Raw genomic sequence first — 16,901 nt, 5'->3', positions numbered from 1 at the left:
ACAATATTTATTTGCCAGGGCAGGTTAGTTCTCCTTGATTTTTGGTATTTGTGTTTAATTTTAAGCTCTAGTTTAAAATTAGACAGTTTCTTAAACATAGCAGTAGTTTTTGTTTTTTTTTTTAATAATAGGGTTATGTATTGAGCACCCAAAAAAAAGCAGAAATTAACATTAGGGAGAGAAAATAAAAACATACTTACGTGATGGGCAATTGCAATTCCGGAGAAAGCCCATGGGGGCATTAGATATTCCCAAAATCAGCCAAAAGGGGCCAGTAAACTGCTGGGCACTACCAGGGAGGGTACTGAGCACATGGCAAAGCATGTTTTTGCGACTACAAGGACTCTTAGTGCATCCATGTCCTGAGAGCACTGTGGGAAGTTCTGGTCTCTGCAACACAGGAAGAATGTAGTGGGATGAGGAAAAGTGCAGGGAATGGCAACTCAGTGGTTAAAGGAATAGAACAGCTCTTCTGAGAGAGCTATTTTTAAAAGGTCGTATCTCTTGAATGAGGAGGCAAAGGCTGGAGTGGAATATGACAGACCTTGTTATTCTTCAAATCCCTGGCAGTAGAACCAAGCAGCTTTTAATAAGACTGATAGGAAGTAAGCCTAAAAGAGATGAGAAAGACCTTTTTCTTCTAATAGCAGATAAAATCTTCAACTGCCATTAGCTCTGTCTGCTGCTGTGCTTTGCATTTGAAGGACAAACCTAATAAAAATGTAGACTGTTTCAAACAAGAGTCCTAAGCAGGCAAGATAAACAAAAGGGTAAAGGGGAAGGGAAAGATGAACTTCTCACCGGGCTTAGCATGGTATAGTGTCAGAATCCATCTTCGTGGAAAAAGAAGAAAATCAGCATCTCAGGAGATTAGTTCACACTGTGCACAAATCACAGTATTTTTTTTAAGGAGAAAGAGCCATTATGACAAACTGCATGACAGCAGTTGTGAAATCAAAACAATTCACATTGCAGCTACAGGCATGGGCAGAAATTGAACCCTCGTGTGTTGATCCTGAATTTATCATCTGAACTTAGTGAGCTGGCATTACATTTCATCTGCTTTTTTTTCCATCTGTGTATTCCACAGTGTTACTGAAAAGAGAGACTACATATCAAATATGGCTGAAATTATAAAATTATGTGTTAAGTAAAACTTGAAGGAGTAAACTAAGGGAATGGAAAAACATGTCACATTTTTCACGTAACAATGATATATCCTTATTTATTCAGTCTTTTTCTCCTGAATATATGTGGGGAATATTTGCCAGCTAATGTATTGGATTATTTTTTCTGCTGCTTGTTAGTTATTTTACTTAAAATTTTTAGACTTGATTATGAGGGGATATTATTTTCCCCTTCTGTTTGATTTGATCAGAAATAAGAATGGAAATCCATGAATGAAATTCTTGCAGAGTATTCAGCCTGCAGAGATGGCATGTGCTTATGTGCCAGACCAACTGAAGAGATTCCTACATTTAGGAGTGCCTTCAGGATGTAGTCTTCATGGTGCTACCATATCCTTTGCTTCCAAACACATAAGAGGAAAGAAATACCTAAATCAGCAGGCTAAAACACAGGACTAAAGTTATTCTCCCTGTCACACAAAAGCCCAGAAAATCCTTGTGATTCCCATGGAAACACTGACTGCTGTGCAATGTGTTCTGCCTCTGCAAAGTTACAGGGCTTTTCAATAGTCAGTCTAGGGCTGGTCAAAGTGACATTATTCTGCACGAATACAGTAGGTGTATGAACTTAGCATCTCTGCCATGTCTTCCTAAGTAGTTGGTATTTCTCTATAAATGTGTGTAATTTGTTTCCATTGATGAGTGCTAATTTAAGGAATTAGCATTTTCTTAGTCTCAGGAAAATCATTTGAGATGAGAACATGACCCATCTTTACAGTGTAAGGGGAGTAATGCAGCGAAAAGGGCTCCTGGATTTTCTGGTACTCTCTATTTGAAATGTTGCAGTCACATGGCAGAGGCCCTTTTAGGACCTGATTTTCTCACCTAGACAGGGTTTGCAGAAGTCTAAGTGACAGCCATTGTTTTCCTCCAATTCTTGTGGCTTGACAGTTGTTTATTGCCTCTGTAAATCCTGGGAAAATGTCTCACATTTTTTATCTGTGACCGTAAAAGCAAGCTGGCAGTGTCAGGTGCTCTGCTGTTGAAAGGGGGAAAGACAGACTTGTTTCTGGTTTTACTCCCTCTTCTCGGGTTAGGTAAAGTTTTTGAATTTTCTTTAAAATTGGCTTTGTTTTCAATGAGAAGTAAACCAGGCCTTCAATAAGCAAAAACATGGAAGATGTACAGGACTTGTAAAAAAAACAAGTAGATACAAAACAACTGCTGAGTTTTTTTCTACTGTGTGTTCCTTGTCTTGCTCTTGCTGATGTGAATGCCCTTGAAGATTCTGCACTTTATTATAACAGCATTATGCAGATTGCTCAAGGAACAGCTATGGCAGGAGGAATATGGGGGAATATACAGTACTGTCAGGTAAAGGTTCTAATAGTCTCCATAAAAATTTTTCTAGGATGTCCCCTGAGTTTGATACAGAGATTTTTGCTTTTCAGTGTCTGGATTAATGAGCATGGAATAGAATAGTAGCAGAACAAAGCAGATATCTTGTTCCCTGTCAACAGTCAAATTTTTTTCTGTCCAAACTAAAGCATTTGCTCCATGTAATCCTTCATGGATCAAACTGCAGTGATATTAATTGCAATATTCTACTGGAAAAAAGTGAACTCTGTGGGTTCTTACTTTTTTTCTCTACAGTCACATACACTTATGCACAGCATATTTATTTCTATTCCTTGTCTGGGCTTTACAAATTTATTTCAGCAAAGCAGTTAGAGAGGCAGTAAGGCTGCTTTCAAGAATTTCGTTCTAGCTAATGTGTCTTAGCTAGAAGTACCTCATTCAGCACCCTGAATGGGCAACAGAGCAGTACAAGAGTAAAAAAAAGTAAGTTGCTGTGAAAATAGTTTTAACTGTCAAATTTAGGCTCTGATATCTTGGTATTGTCATTAGGAAACGCTTCCTTATACCCAAGATCTAGTAGTCATTAAAATTGCCTAATGAACATCTGCTTTTTATGAAAACATCAGCTTTATATTAGGTTTTAAGCTATTGAAGCTTTACTTCCACAAGAAAAAAAAAAAGTCTGTGAGCTTTGCTGCACAAAAATTTCTATTTCCTTGACACCAGAACATTCTTTGGAGTCTTGTGTTAAGGCACAGATGTGGAGCTTAGCTGGTAATGTGGGCCATGACTTGAAGTAATGCTACAAAGACCCACTCAGTGTATTTTTCTCTCTTATTAGGAAAATTGCTGCTTATGATGAAGAAATTCAACATCTCTATGAGGAAATGGAACAGCAAATCAAAAAGGAGAAAGAGCAGTTTCTCTTGAAAGTAAGTGTCTCTGTTATGGTGACCATGGATTCTGCTCCCCCTTTCAGTGGTTCTAAACTTGTTCTGGGTGTGAAATTAAAGCCCACAAAATGCCTTTCACAACAGAGGAAGAAAAAATATCTTTTACCTCACAGCTGCTTTTGTGCTGCACCTTCAAACTTTCAGTCTCTGTAGTTTCAAGCTAAGTGACTTGTTGGATGAGGGAGCTGTGATGTCCTATACCCAGTGGCTGGCATGCAGCACTGGCATTCTTTTGAAAGTCAGTTAAACTACAAACTTTGTATTATTTGTGCTACTCTAGGAAAACTGTATTGGTGCTGCAATCAGGAAAAACACCCCGTGAAGCTCTTCAGAGCAGCATCAATCCTGTTGACTTCTGCTCTCTGCTTTTTGAGAGGGGATAACAACAAGAGATTAATCAAGTTATGGCAGTAATTTGTGGACCAACCACAGGTTATTTGCAAAATAGACACGGGACAGAATCTTTCATCACTGCCATGGTGTTTCCAGAACACCTAAAGATTAATTCCCTTTCCTTGGAAAGTCCCCTTTAAATCACCTCTACTGTGTCCATAGTATCTTCATTGGATTTTTTTGTCCTGCTTTTTCTTGTAAAACAAGGAAACTAACAAGAACTTCCAGCGTGCTTCAGGAAAGAGTCATCTTAGAATCATGTATTTGGGAAGGTGACACCTTACTTCCTAACTAGATCAGGATGCTCAGGAACTTGGCCAATTAAGTTTTGAGTATTAAAATAATGGAGGTTCCACAGCTGCTCTGGGTGGCCTGTGACAGTCAATCATGAGCTACAAGCTCATCCCTTTTTGTTGTCTTGGCATCAGTCATGTAAATGAAACAAATACAGGGTTTCAGCAGTACATGATAGAAATAGTTGCCAAAATCGTGGTTATTACCTCCATTCTCAATCAAGTATATATAAATATAACTAGACAACATAATCAAATATATATAAAGCTTGCTTTTGTGATGCAAATATATCAAGTATATTTTTGTTTCCTTCCAACCAAAATAAAAGAAAAAGAAAACGAAAAAGAGAAAGAGAAAAAAAAAAGCGCCTTTATCAGCTGTCTAAGGAATCATTCTTTTCACTTGCCTTACAGAGTAGTGAACCTGACTCAAATTTTCAAGTCTTTTTCCATTCCAAGCTAAGAGCAGTTTTTAGTGGTGGATGAGATGCAACCTTTAAATAAAGTTTGTATGCCAGCTGAAGGATAAAAAGTATTTGCAACTTTGCCTGACAGCAGTTTTGTGGAAAAAATAGTTTATGTGCTCTTAATAGTCCACAACTGAAGTGGTACTGAAAACCCCCGAACAACAAAGACTTTTCCATAAGCAATGATTGTTGGATCTCCTAATTAGTTGTTTATTTGAGGTTAAGCCATTTCTTTCAGGCTTTTTCATGAAAGCTTCCCACTCAAGCTATTTACAGTTTAGTCAGCAGTCACGCTAAGGGCTGCCAGACACTTATGAAGTATTGTTTCTTTGCATGACTAATTTGAGATCTGGGGAGATCTGACTGTTAAATTCTTTCTCTAATGCAAAGTCTTACAAAGACTTTACAGCCTGGAGAGATGCATTGATGCCATAAAAAGGGGAAATTATTGTGGCTTGAATGAAGAGCATCTCTTGAAGAATAGGTTTAAAGAAATTGGTAAGATGCAAATAAGTACAAAGTGTAGCTATTTACAATACTTAATACCCTGCTGACTGAATGTTACACAAAAGGGGCAGTTAGTGTGTTTTTTCACTTGCATATATATTCTTCTCCAGAAAGAGCCAGTTATCATGCATTTGATTACCCCATTACATGTACTGCTTAAGGGAAAACACTTGTAAGAACCCTGCTGTCTTGAGAGAATTTTTATTTTTATTTAAAGGCATTTTCCTGGGGACCTTAGAGAATAGAAGCCTGTTTTTGGAGAAACAGGACAGATTCTCAGCTAATACAAACTGTTGGAACCTGACTTTACTGAGGAGAGGGCTGACAGTTTTTCTCAGCAGAGGAGTGTCAGAAGGAGTAATCCCAAATGTGACTGGTAGTTCCCAGTGACTGCAGAATACTTGGACAATGGACAGGTTAATATAATTGCTAAGTGAAAGGCAGAGTTTGAAGCCCCAGTTGCTTGTTTATACCAGTGGAACATCTGTGAAAAATTGTTGTTAGTGAAAGATTTGAAGCATGGCAGTTGTTGTTTCTTTCACATCAACCTGAATTGCTGTGGCTGGGAATGAGAGCTTACATTCTGGCTGCATTGATTTAGACTGGCTGAGCTCCTCAGCCTCCTGCCTGAGATGTCTGCCCCCACTTTCTAGACTTGATGTCTCCTCATGTGCAATCAGCACATCCTGTAGCAACCACAGTCATGGAAGCTGCTGGACTACAGCAGTTTAGAGATTGATGAGTGATACCATCCCTAAACTGAGTACTACCCAAGGCTTGTTATATTTACTGAGGAAAGCTTCATCCCTGAATCGTTGTTTCTCCTCCCGTGATGCAATTGTGCTGTTCTGTTAATCCAGTTCCTCTTGGAATTTTGCAGGACACCGAGAGGTTTCAGTCCCACAGTCAAGAGCTGGAGTGCAAGCTGCAGTCAAAAGAACAAGAACTGGAGCAGTTGGTTCAAAAACAGAAAAGGGTACTAACTGATAACCTTTGGAGTTAAAAAATAGATAGCTCTTGTTTGCTCATATGATTTTCTTTAGGTACTATTTTAGGTCCCAAAACTGCAAGTTGGTGTGATGTGGTTCTGCCAAGTTGTGACCCTCTGTTGTTCTTGTGTCACGTGCTTAGGAAAAATGTTAACCTCTATTTCTAAAGTAAATTTCCTTTCATGTGGTAAAATGGAAAATAAAAGAATGCTTTTGATATTCTCCCCAGGTACTAGGCTAATTTTTATGAAAATGTAGCATAATTCCTCTGCCTTCAGTGTTCTGGGAACTGGTTTAACACACAGAGAGCTTAAGAGCAGAGAACAATGATTTGGCTCTTCTAGTGAGCACCTCTGCTCAAAGCCTGTACCAGCCACTCATATACTTGTTTTGGACTGATTCAGCACTCTGAACTTGAAATGCTCCCTCCTGAACAACTTGCTCCTGATATAGCTCTGTGATAACAGTTTTATAGCAGTGCTTGTTTCCCTTACATTGGTAACAGCTTGTCAAGTTCCCATATTAAAACCTGATGTGTTTTACTTCTAAAATGCATGGCCTGCTTGGGGAGCAGAGAACTTGCTGTAAACTGGCTCCAAGGTCATTGCAGGAAAGACTAGCAATAGGGAAAGGAAGTATCACTGGAATTTAAAGGGCTGAAATGGAATGCTGTAAACGCTATTCCCTCTGTAGAATATGAATATGTGGACAAAGAGAAGAAAGTTTTTCACAATGGGAAGCATCAGCAGTTGCAATAAACTCCCTGGGGAAGTGGTGGATTCCCCAACATTGGAAACTAAAGATTTAGCTGGGCAGGATGCTGGGTTATCTTGGCTAAACTGTGTTTTTGCCAAAAAAGGTTGGAACCAATGAACCTTGAGTTTCCCTTCCAACCTGGTACACTGTGATTCGGTGAAGTTTAGCTGATAAGGATAAGGGACTGACCTAAAAGTCTATTCCATAGTTGAAATCAACTGCCTGATGTTAATTATACTTGTCCAGTACGACTGTGAATCAGAATATATGTGGTTTTATGCAGGCTCTTTACCACATTGCAGCACTATAGTGGAATAATTTATACTTTGAAGATATCTTTGAGGCCACACATATCAGGTATATTTAGTTTAGTCTGAAACGAACTGCAAAAGTATAAGAAATTACTTATTCTAATTTTGTAATTATTATATTTAATAGTTTCCTTTGTCTGTTTGTTTTTGCTTTAAGCTGTTTAAAATTTGGTTGTCAACAGTAATTCTGTAAAAAACTCTTCTTGTGTTTTTCTCAAGTATGTGTTTTCTAAATCTGGTATAAACCTCAGTGAAGCCACAAAGGCTTTCACTCAGTTTTACACCTGGTATAATCAATCAATATAGGCAACAATACCAGGAAGTCTTATCTTATGATTGTTGCCTGCATTGCCATTGTCTACTATTGCCTATCTTGGAGAACATAAAACAATGTCTGTGCTATTTTTCTTAATATTATTTTTTATCTGATTTTATGTTTTCCATTTCTATTCACTACATTGATTATTATTAAAAGTATTGCCATGGGTTTTTTAATCTGTAATTTCTAGTATTTATCATTTCCCCCCTCCATTATGAATTTGCATGAATCACAACAAGAGTGCTATTGAAAGACAGGATCTTCATACACCATAAAGACTATCCCATTTTGGTTTTATGGAAAGGAAGCTGTGCTGGATGAATGGAATTCACTATTTCTAATGATTCAATTCACAGTTTCATTCAGATTATTGATGACAACTGAAACTTTTGTCATTCAACCAGCTATTTGGCCCATTGTTAATCTGATATGCTGTGTTTAATGTTTTTTTTCTGGTATACCAACCTAGCCTATTTATTGGAGTGCTTTACTCAGTGTAGTTAAAGGCACTGGTTTTTACATATATTTTTCTGATTTCTAATGATCTTCTGTGAAAGTGACTCTTGTCTTTACTCAGATCTGCTTTTATAATACTATGTCCCCACCCATTTTCTGGTATTGCTTTTCATTCACTGAGATACCCATGTGTGGTGCCTAATGTTTGCCTTATCCAGGGATCTCTTTCACTTTGCCTCCTCCTCTGGCATGGAAATATACTTTGATAATTAAATCTCTTCTTGCAGACAGTAAAGGTATCTTGATTTAATTATGACTTCTATACTTGGTTGTATGAGAGAACCACCTGGGTGCAACACAAATGCTTTTTTCCAAACTTCATCAATAAGTCTTTTTTTTATTTTTAAATTTAAAATAAAATGTAATTATTTCTGTGTTGGAAATCATTAACAAAAATGTGAAAGGGAGCTTTCAAACCAGATGAGCTCACTGTTGTTTCCTCTGGCATAGCCAGAGGGATTCTCCCTTATGAGGACTGTCTGACTGGCATTGTTCCTCAAGGGATATGAGTTGGAACATCTGAGGAGGAGGCAGAGGATATCCAGGATAACCTCTAGGGCACAGGCTCTTGTGGGAGGGGAAGAAAATAGGTGTGGACCAGGTGAAGTGCAGGGGAGTTACTAGACATCTCACATAAAATACTGAGTACTGTGCTGATGATAGCTGCTGAACAGCAAGACCTTGGAATTTGGAATGAGATGCAGGAAAACATGGATGAATAGCACTCAATTGCTTATAACTGCCTTATGGCACTGTATGGATGTTTCACATGCTACTGAAGTAAATAGGGAGAAAAAAATATAAAAAACTACAGAAAGGATGCTGAGCTAAGAGCAGGGGATTGCATAAAGAGTGCTCAATGTGTGTGTCTTTCGGGGACACCAGTAAACATCTTCAGCAACAGCTCATTTGCATTGGATAATCCTAGTTCTTTATTCAACTTAAACTTGGTTTTCCTCTCATCTCATCAAAAAGAGAATATGCACCATCAAATACCATTTCTATGCTTGACCTGGGGAATTGGGTTTATTCTCTCTGCTACTTAGATTTTCTTAAACATGTCTATGGGCCATGAGTCTTTTCCCCATCAGTTTCCATCTACTAAATAAACATAGGAGCCAATTTGCAGCTCCATAAGCAGCTAGAAGCTATAGGATCAATGCCATTCTATTACACCAGCTGAGCATTCACCTAATGAGTTATTTCTCTGTATTGGGAGTTGTTTAGATGAATGCTTTAAAGGTTGTGTTTGGCATTTCTCAAAGGATTGTATGGGTACAATGGAAGAAGGGAGCTTTGTATTGCTGTGAAACAATCCTTTCTCTTCTTAATTGTGTTCTGGGTTTTAGACATTGTATTATTGGTTTTCTGACAAGAATGAGCCACCAGGATTTATAGGAAGTATTTCAAACATCAGTATAGATGATTCTGGGAGCTGATGTTGGCTACCATTGCAGTTACATTTTCAGAACAGTCTCTCTGTAAGTTTTCTGATGGCCATACTATTCTCTAAGTCGGGTTTTTGTCTGCAGTTTGTTGCTCCTAAGATTATTGAAAGTTCATCTTTGTGTGCTAACTTTTTGCTTCTCCCAAAGCCACTCCTTTGGATGAGTCTTGTATTAAGTACCTGAAGCAGCTGGTCTTTTAGAATGGATAACTTCATTCAGTCGAGGAGTGGAAGCAATATTCAGGAACTGATGCAATCTATCCGTGTAAACCAGCCTTGTTCAGCAGTAATCTGATGCCCAGCCAGCGTTCCATGTGAAATGTGAGCCTGCTGAGGCTACAGTTCAGCAAATACATTAAGCTGCTGCTGCTGCTGCTGCTAAGTGCTCCCACTCTACACTTTCTCCTGACTCCTCACAGTCCAGGATAGAAAGCATTTTCTGCTTTTATTTTTAACCTGGGCCTCGTTCAAAACCAAGACTACAACTTCAGTGTTCTAGGGTAGAAACTGACTGGAAGGGCTGGGTGAGAAGAGAATTTGTTGGGTGAGCTCTGCTTGTTGGGATGGACAAAATGAGAGTTCTAACATTGTTATGTCTCAGATCTGGAAGATTGAAATGGTATCATTGTAATCCTCTTGGTATGTTTTACAGCCCTTAAAATGAACACCAAAAAAAAACCCCAAAATAAAACTTTAATATTTTAGGGTCAGCAATGCCTTCCCTAATAAAAAGTTTTGCTCTGTTGTCTAAATTTGCTCAGTTAGCCAGGGAGAAGCAGGTAGAATTTCTTTATTTACCAGAAGCCACTGTCATCTGCTGTTACTTGTTTTACAGGGAAGTTGTATCTTTCCTTTGATGCACATTGGAGAGGGAATACAAAAATTAATAAAAAGGCTCTAATTCACACTTCTTGGCAGATCTGTCTGAGGTGGCAAAACGGTCACTGCTTGTTCATATTGCTGGAGATGGGAAGGTTTATTAGCTATCAGATTTAAATTTAACAGTTTTTAGCTAGAACTATTAATTTGTCTGTGTAGGCCTGGTCTTCGTGGAAAATTGTCTAAAATAGCTGTTGTGAATATCAACTTAATGCTGCTAATCTGCTCTGCAGCACCTTTTCTGTGGTTTGTACTGGTGTGTTTTTGAACTGGATAAAATTCAGTCATAGAATGGAATGGCTTTGTTTTACTGTAACATAATTATGTCTGTACAAAGAACAGTGGAAGAGCACCATATGTGTTTTATTCATTTTTTGGCTTTGATAGAAATAGCTCCCTGCTCTGCTAACCTCTAAGATCCAAACTGAAAGCCTTAGAACCAAGATGCCTCAGTCAGTTGTAATGCTTTCTGTTCTCTTTTCTTCTCCCACCCCAGTTAGAGCATCAGTGTACACAACTCCTCAGTGGTAAAGAAGAAACCAAAGTAGAGAACACTAAGCTGAAGCTGACTAACCAGGAGCTGCTGAGAGACCTGGAGAGAACATCCCATGAATTAAGCCTAGCTCAGCAACAGCTACAGGTGCTTCAGGAGGAGGCATCAAGGCTTCATGAGGAGAAGGAAATGTAGGTGACCAGCTGCAGCAGTCCTCGTGCACTTGCTTGGTGTGCCAGTGATCCTCCTCAGGGTACCCAGGGCTGATTTAAGTTTGTGTCATAAGCAGAAACCACTGCAAAGCCGAGTGCAGTTCTAGCTACTCTCCCCCAAGTAATTCAGCATGTTTTCTGTCACTTATCTGGCTTCTATGGAATCTTTTGCTACGTGTTCAAAATGTCAGTGTTCTCCCCACTGCCACAGGCTGAGGGTATTTGGAATTAAAAATCCATGTAGTGTCTTAGTTTTGAAATATCTATGGAATTCCTTATGGAAATGCCTTACAGTTTTGGCACATGAGGCTTCATCCTCCTCAAAGCTGAGTCTATCTGAAACTTGCTTCTGAGAATGCGAGGTATCTCTGACTGTGAGATACCTAGAATCTTCTTTTTTTCCTTCATCAAAAGTAAGCCTAGCAGGGTCAGCAAGGTAAAACTTAGCTTATCCCAATTCCCACAAGGCTTTATGGCAATTCAGAATTTTGGGGCTTCCAGCTCAAATGAATATTTCAGGTTCTGACTCTAATTTACAAAAAAACCAAACCAACAAAACAACAACAACAACAAAAAAAAACCAAAACCAAAACCAAAAAAAACCAGAAAAAACCCCAAAAAACCCAAACCCCCAAAAAACCAAAAAAACCCCAACAACAACAACAGCAATAACAACAAAAAACCAAGAAAAAATATTTACAGTTCGTATTTTGAGAGATAAAAATAACCTGTGACAGATCAAGCTACCTGTCTTGCTCCAGCCTTCTGCACAAAGCAGAAGAATCACTGCCCTGAAGCTGTAATTGTCAGAAATGTTCATTGAAGTCCATTTCAAAGAAAATACTCAGGGGTCTTCAGAAGCCTCTCATTGCCAATGGAGAGCACATGAATGACAGATGGGCCTAGCCATTGCAGCAATGAACTGTATAATTCAGAGCTGTTGCTGTTTGACATATTTCAGGATAGAGCAGAACATTAGTTCAAAGTCACATTCTTTTTCTCCTAAGCTTTGTGCCAAGTTCTACTTAGTTATTCCTTCTTTAATTTTTCTTGAGGGTATAAATAATGGACTTCGTTGATAAATTAATGTTAAAGAATGGCCACTATGATTAGAATGTTTAGGTTTGCATGTTTGATGTGTGTTTTGGAAGTAGACAGTAGAAATACTCCTCCTCAAGGTGGTTTATTTCCTCTTTGAGGCTTCTCTTTTCAGATCCAGAACAAAGACTATGGAATGATCTGATTTAAAAGCTACAAAGGAAATCTGCCCAGTGGTCAGACTGCTGAATAATACTACTGCACTTGCAAAGCACTTTGGATTCAATAGTGGTTTATGGAATTAGAGCTCAGCCCTACTCAACTGCACCTGCAGGGTTGCTTTAAACATCTGTTTCAGTCTGGTAAGACCTGAGCTGTTGAAGCAGGTGTAATGTTCATGCAGTGCACAGGAAGAACCTGAGGCTTCACTGAAAGGCAAAAACCCATTTAAGGCCAGACACCAAACTGTATTAAATCAAAGTAAAAAAGTGTTAAAATGGCTGCATAAGTGTCAGGAATTGGAAAGAAATTGTAGGGATTGTAGATGTGCGAGCCTGACATATGGTTCCTGCAGCAGGATAAGCTCTAATTTTGGATAAAATGTCACTTATTTTTTAGTGGCCATGAGTGAGAAGTATTTCAGCAGTGTATCTTTTCTGAATGTTTCAAGTACCAGTATCAAAATATATTAAGCTCTCTGGATGAAGAAATTAAAAAGCAGTATTTTTTGAAAAAAGAACCTCTACTCCTTCCTCTGCTAATTCCTACTGCTCTGCTACCGTGGGCCTTATACTGAATTAACTTCTTTAAAATATTAACCAGTCATGCATAATAGAATCGACAGTTTTGAAGAAACTGAGGTCTCAAATGTAGATACCCCTAGGGGGAAGCATTTTAACAGTGTTTTTACCATGGTTAGAACAATTTCTTGGTTCTTTTTGCAGGGAGGTGTACCGTGTAACAGAAACCTTACAGAGAGAGAAGTCAGGACTTTTGAAGCAGCTGGATTTTTTAAGGTAATGTGGATCTTCCATTCAAAAACTTCTTACATAATTCTAAAGAGGTCCATTAAAGGATGAAATTATGTTGGGATATGTAGTTAGTGAAGGTGTTGACAGAGGGGTGCCACAGGGGCAGCCTCTGTGCCAGAGAGAAGCCAGGGCTGCCCTGGGACAATGGACACAGCACAGGGCACAGTGGAGCCCCACAGCCCCAGTGTGCTTCTGGGGAAAGCCTCGGTAAGAAAGGGTGGTAAACAGCGCAGTAGTAGGGAGAGAAGAGAGAAAAAAATGTGTGAGAAAGCCCCTCAGACACCCAGGTCAGTGAAGAAGTAGGGGTAGAAGGTGCTCCAGGCACTGCTGGAGCAGAGTCCCTTGTAGTCTGTGCAGAGTGCACACAAGAGCATCTCTTGGCAGGAGTTTGGTCCATGGGAGGAGCCCATAGAGGGACAGGTTTTCTGGCAGGAATTGTGGCCCATGTGGGACTCACACTGGAGCAGTTCATTCCTGAAGGACTATTCCCCATGGAAAGGATCTGTGCTGGAGTTTGTGAAGGACTGTAATCTGTGTGAGGGAACTCACACTGGAGCAAGAAAATACTGTGAGGAGGAAGGAGCCACAGAGAGAAACTGTTGTGGACTGACCACCAACCTCACTATTCCCCATCCCCTTGTGCCACTCAGGATTGGTAAGGCAGTAGAAGAGCTGAGGGTGTAGGAGTGAAGTTGAGCCTGAGAAGAAAGGGGATTGTGGAGAAGGTGATTTTAGTTTTGTCCCTATTTCTCATCATCCTGCATCTGAGTCTGTTTTGTCTGTAATGGGTGGCTGGTAAGTAACCTTGTCTTTATCTTGGTCCACAAGCTTTTCCATGTTGTTCCCTTGTGCTGAGGAAGGAGAATGAGAGAGTGGCTGAGTGTACATCTGGCAGCCAGTCAAGGTCAAATGCCACAGGATAATGACACAAAAAATAGTAAAAATGGTTACAAAAGACTTTTGTAGGCTTGGTTCTTGTATAGAGTAGAGGGCAGTGCATCTGGCAGATAGGCTTCCTTTTGACAATTCAGTATTGTAGGACAGTCTCTTTTCCAAAAGTCAAATGTAAAACAGAACAGCGCTGAATAGTTCTAAGCTGATTCTGAGGTAGAAGCCTGGCTGCAGGAACTTGCTTGAAAGGCTCTGTTGCTTCTCAAGTGCTGGGAGTTGAGCCAAAATGAAGATTATTTCCCCAAAATATTTATAAAATTATACCAAAATGTACTTAGCTACCATTCCTTTATTGATAGACTTCGAAGTTTGGAGCTGTGTTCAGACAACTGTAGCCCTCTTTTTAATGTGTTTGTTTGCTCAGTGGTCAGTGTGGGCTGTAGGTTGCACCTGCCTCTAGGCCTTCATTGGCTGCATTTCCTTCAGGCCTCATTTTAAAGTTGCCTAAAAATCGTACAGGCTTGAGGAAAGGCTCTTATTTTGCAGCGTGTGTTTTCCATAGGCCACTCTGTGATCATGCCTGTTGCAAGTTTTGGGGACACAGAAATGTCTGGCAACAGAGGTTTTTTCCTTTCATCCTGGCAGCTCAGTCTCTCCTGTGGCCAGGCCAGCAACAGATGGAGACAATAGGTGATGTACTAAGCAGGTGTGCTGTCAGATCTGATCAGCTTGCTGATTGCCTGGAGTACCTGTTTCTTGACACTTCCATTGTTTCTGCATAAAGAATGGGAGATGGATGTTTTCCTAGGGTGATTTTTCCATGGCAGCCAGAACTGCAGTGCTTAGAAGGGCATAACTGGCCTTCACAGCTGTCAGCAGATGAGCAAGAGATGGTGTTCATTGCACCTTCTCCACATTTAGAGGTCATCTTTACTGTGAGAATCATTAAACATTCTAATTTACAGTATGAGAAGGCATATTGACCACAACCGATTTCTATGTGTTAAGGCATTTGTTTAGATAAAATACAGAAATAGATCCAGATCCCATCTGGCTTTAATCAGCATAGCCCTGCTGGAGAATCAATAGCCCAGACAAGGAACTGGCTGAGGTGAGAATATAAATAAAGGATGATGAAAGGTTTGCACTGCCAACTGTCCAGTCTGTCTGTTAGTGTGGAATAGAAAAGTCAGCAGTTCTAAATACTTGGCTTCAGTGTTTCTTTTGTTTGTGTTCTCTTTGCAGAGAGAGGAACAAACATCTTAAGGATGAACGTGACATATTTTTGCAGGTAACCAGCTATTATTTCCAAACCCACTGTTGAGCAGACATATATTAGAACAACTTCAAAAAAAGGGGAATGGAAGGCTACACAGAAGATGGACTTTTATGCCACTTAAATCTTGCCCTGTTCTTCATTTGTATTGTCTTTTTTTCCTCACTCACAAATAAGATTTTTTTAATTTGCTGAACAATTTTAAGAACAATAAAGTGGGAGCTATCTGAAGAGAGATGAATGTATTTTAGAAGAAACTAAGGATGCAGTCAGGAAAGGATGAAATAACCTAAAAATCGAAGAATTAAATTGTGTTAATTTACTCAGTCAAGAGTAGGTAATATCCTGAAACATTTATACAACAGTACAAAAACTGAGTACCTGAATCAGTACCTGACTATCTCTTCAGATTGGGTAACAGCAGATCCTACTAACTTTGAGCAGCAGCAAAGAATGGACCCCTAAGATATTTTAGAAATACCCTGGTGTAAGGAGACTAAAGCCACTTAGTTTATATTTGCTTGTGTTCTTAGTCCTACAAGAAGCTGCTCACATAAAAAGAAATACCCATTTACTTTTTTTTCCATGACATTGTGCTGTTTTATTTACAAAGAAGATGCATTTTTGCAGGATCTGGAGTTCCCTGTTCTGATGGTTTATCAATTTGAATTCTGAAGCATTTATACCTCTAGGATTTTCTTCTACATTTCTTTCTTTCATTTGCATTGCATTATTTGAGTATTGGAATGAGGGTAGTTAACCATAATGAACACCAGAAGTAAATCAGTAAGAAGTATTCTGTATTTCTGCAGAAATGCAAAACAACTGTTCCAAAAACCAGCTGGAAGCAAAGATCAGGGTCTATCATTGGGAAATACATAGAGGGCAAGATGCTGCCTAACAGGTAGGAACTCTCTTTCATGTGTTCCTTGTTTGAGTATGATGAGGCTTATAGAAAGAAGATGTGTAATGTTTCCTTTGTGATACTTTTAAACTTTTAAAGAGTGTATTTCTAAAGTGTCTGTCACTATAAGATTACTGTGCTCATTAAGAAATTTGAAAACGAAGAGCCAAATTTTAACTTAAACAAGTGTGCTGTCTGCAAAGGCAAGAGATTTCCCCACTGTGGGTGGGTGTATGCTGGGATACACAGAAACTTGCCCATGACCCTGTGTTAGTGTAGTACAATGCTGAATCTCCATTTGGACATTTTTTATCCATATTTAGCAAACCCATCCTATCCCTCCTATCTACTAAAGAGAGAATTCAACTGCACATAGAAAAGATCTCTCTTGGGGGCTCTTTTATTCCTCCAGAATGGGAGTGGAAGGTGGGAAAGGAGAAAATCACAGTAGAGAAGTTAACTTTAGCTCTTCTATGAAGTTAGAATTGATGTTAATTGAGTGTTTTCCATTCTGGTTCAGGTTTCTCTTGTAAGTTATTAGCTTTCCCCATGGTGTTTATAATTATCAATATATATACACATGGTAGGATGAGCTGACTTCTCAGCAGACACTGGAATGACTCTCCTCTGCCTGCTGTGATTAGTCAAAAATATGGGAGATTAAATTCAGTTATTCAGGTTAAATTCAGAATAAAATATCAGATCCATTATATTTTTGTGATGTACTTTCTTTTTTCTCT

At 39.1% G+C, this 16,901-nt stretch overlaps 1 protein-coding gene and 1 long non-coding RNA gene across 8 annotated transcripts in view; one reads left to right on the top strand and one right to left on the bottom strand.

Moving 5' to 3' along the window:
* The window catches only part of CRACR2A (calcium release activated channel regulator 2A), a 55,200-nt gene that overhangs the window by 20,002 nt on the left and 18,297 nt on the right, over window positions 1-16,901 (top strand). For all 6 annotated transcript variants that reach the window (XR_015801267.1, XR_015801268.1, XR_015801265.1 and 3 more), the window contains 6 exons: window positions 3,328-3,418; window positions 5,980-6,075; window positions 10,813-11,000; window positions 13,004-13,075; window positions 15,227-15,272; window positions 16,070-16,161. Coding sequence is in view for 1 of the 6 variants with exons in the window: in XM_014891540.2 (XP_014747026.1) it covers window positions 3,328-3,418; window positions 5,980-6,075; window positions 10,813-11,000; window positions 13,004-13,075; window positions 15,227-15,272; window positions 16,070-16,161 (585 nt within the window). In the remaining 5 variants the exon portion in view is untranslated. The remainder of the gene's footprint in view (window positions 1-3,327; window positions 3,419-5,979; window positions 6,076-10,812; window positions 11,001-13,003; window positions 13,076-15,226; window positions 15,273-16,069; window positions 16,162-16,901) is intronic.
* LOC148224711 (uncharacterized) overlaps window positions 1-16,901 on the bottom strand; it is a 39,443-nt gene that overhangs the window by 8,288 nt on the left and 14,254 nt on the right. Inside the window, exon 2 of one of the 2 annotated variants that reach the window (XR_015801272.1) lies at window positions 201-390. This is a non-coding gene — a long non-coding RNA (uncharacterized LOC148224711). Of the gene's footprint in view, window positions 1-200; window positions 7,780-16,901 lie in introns of those variants that run through there. The other variant, XR_015801271.1, reaches the window with a different exon arrangement.

This window comes from Sturnus vulgaris, chromosome 2 (genome assembly GCF_052056855.1).
Source record: "Sturnus vulgaris isolate bStuVul1 chromosome 2, bStuVul1.hap1, whole genome shotgun sequence".
NCBI classification, from domain to species: domain Eukaryota; kingdom Metazoa; phylum Chordata; class Aves; order Passeriformes; family Sturnidae; genus Sturnus; species Sturnus vulgaris.
This window is presented reverse-complemented; position numbering and strand designations above follow the sequence as displayed.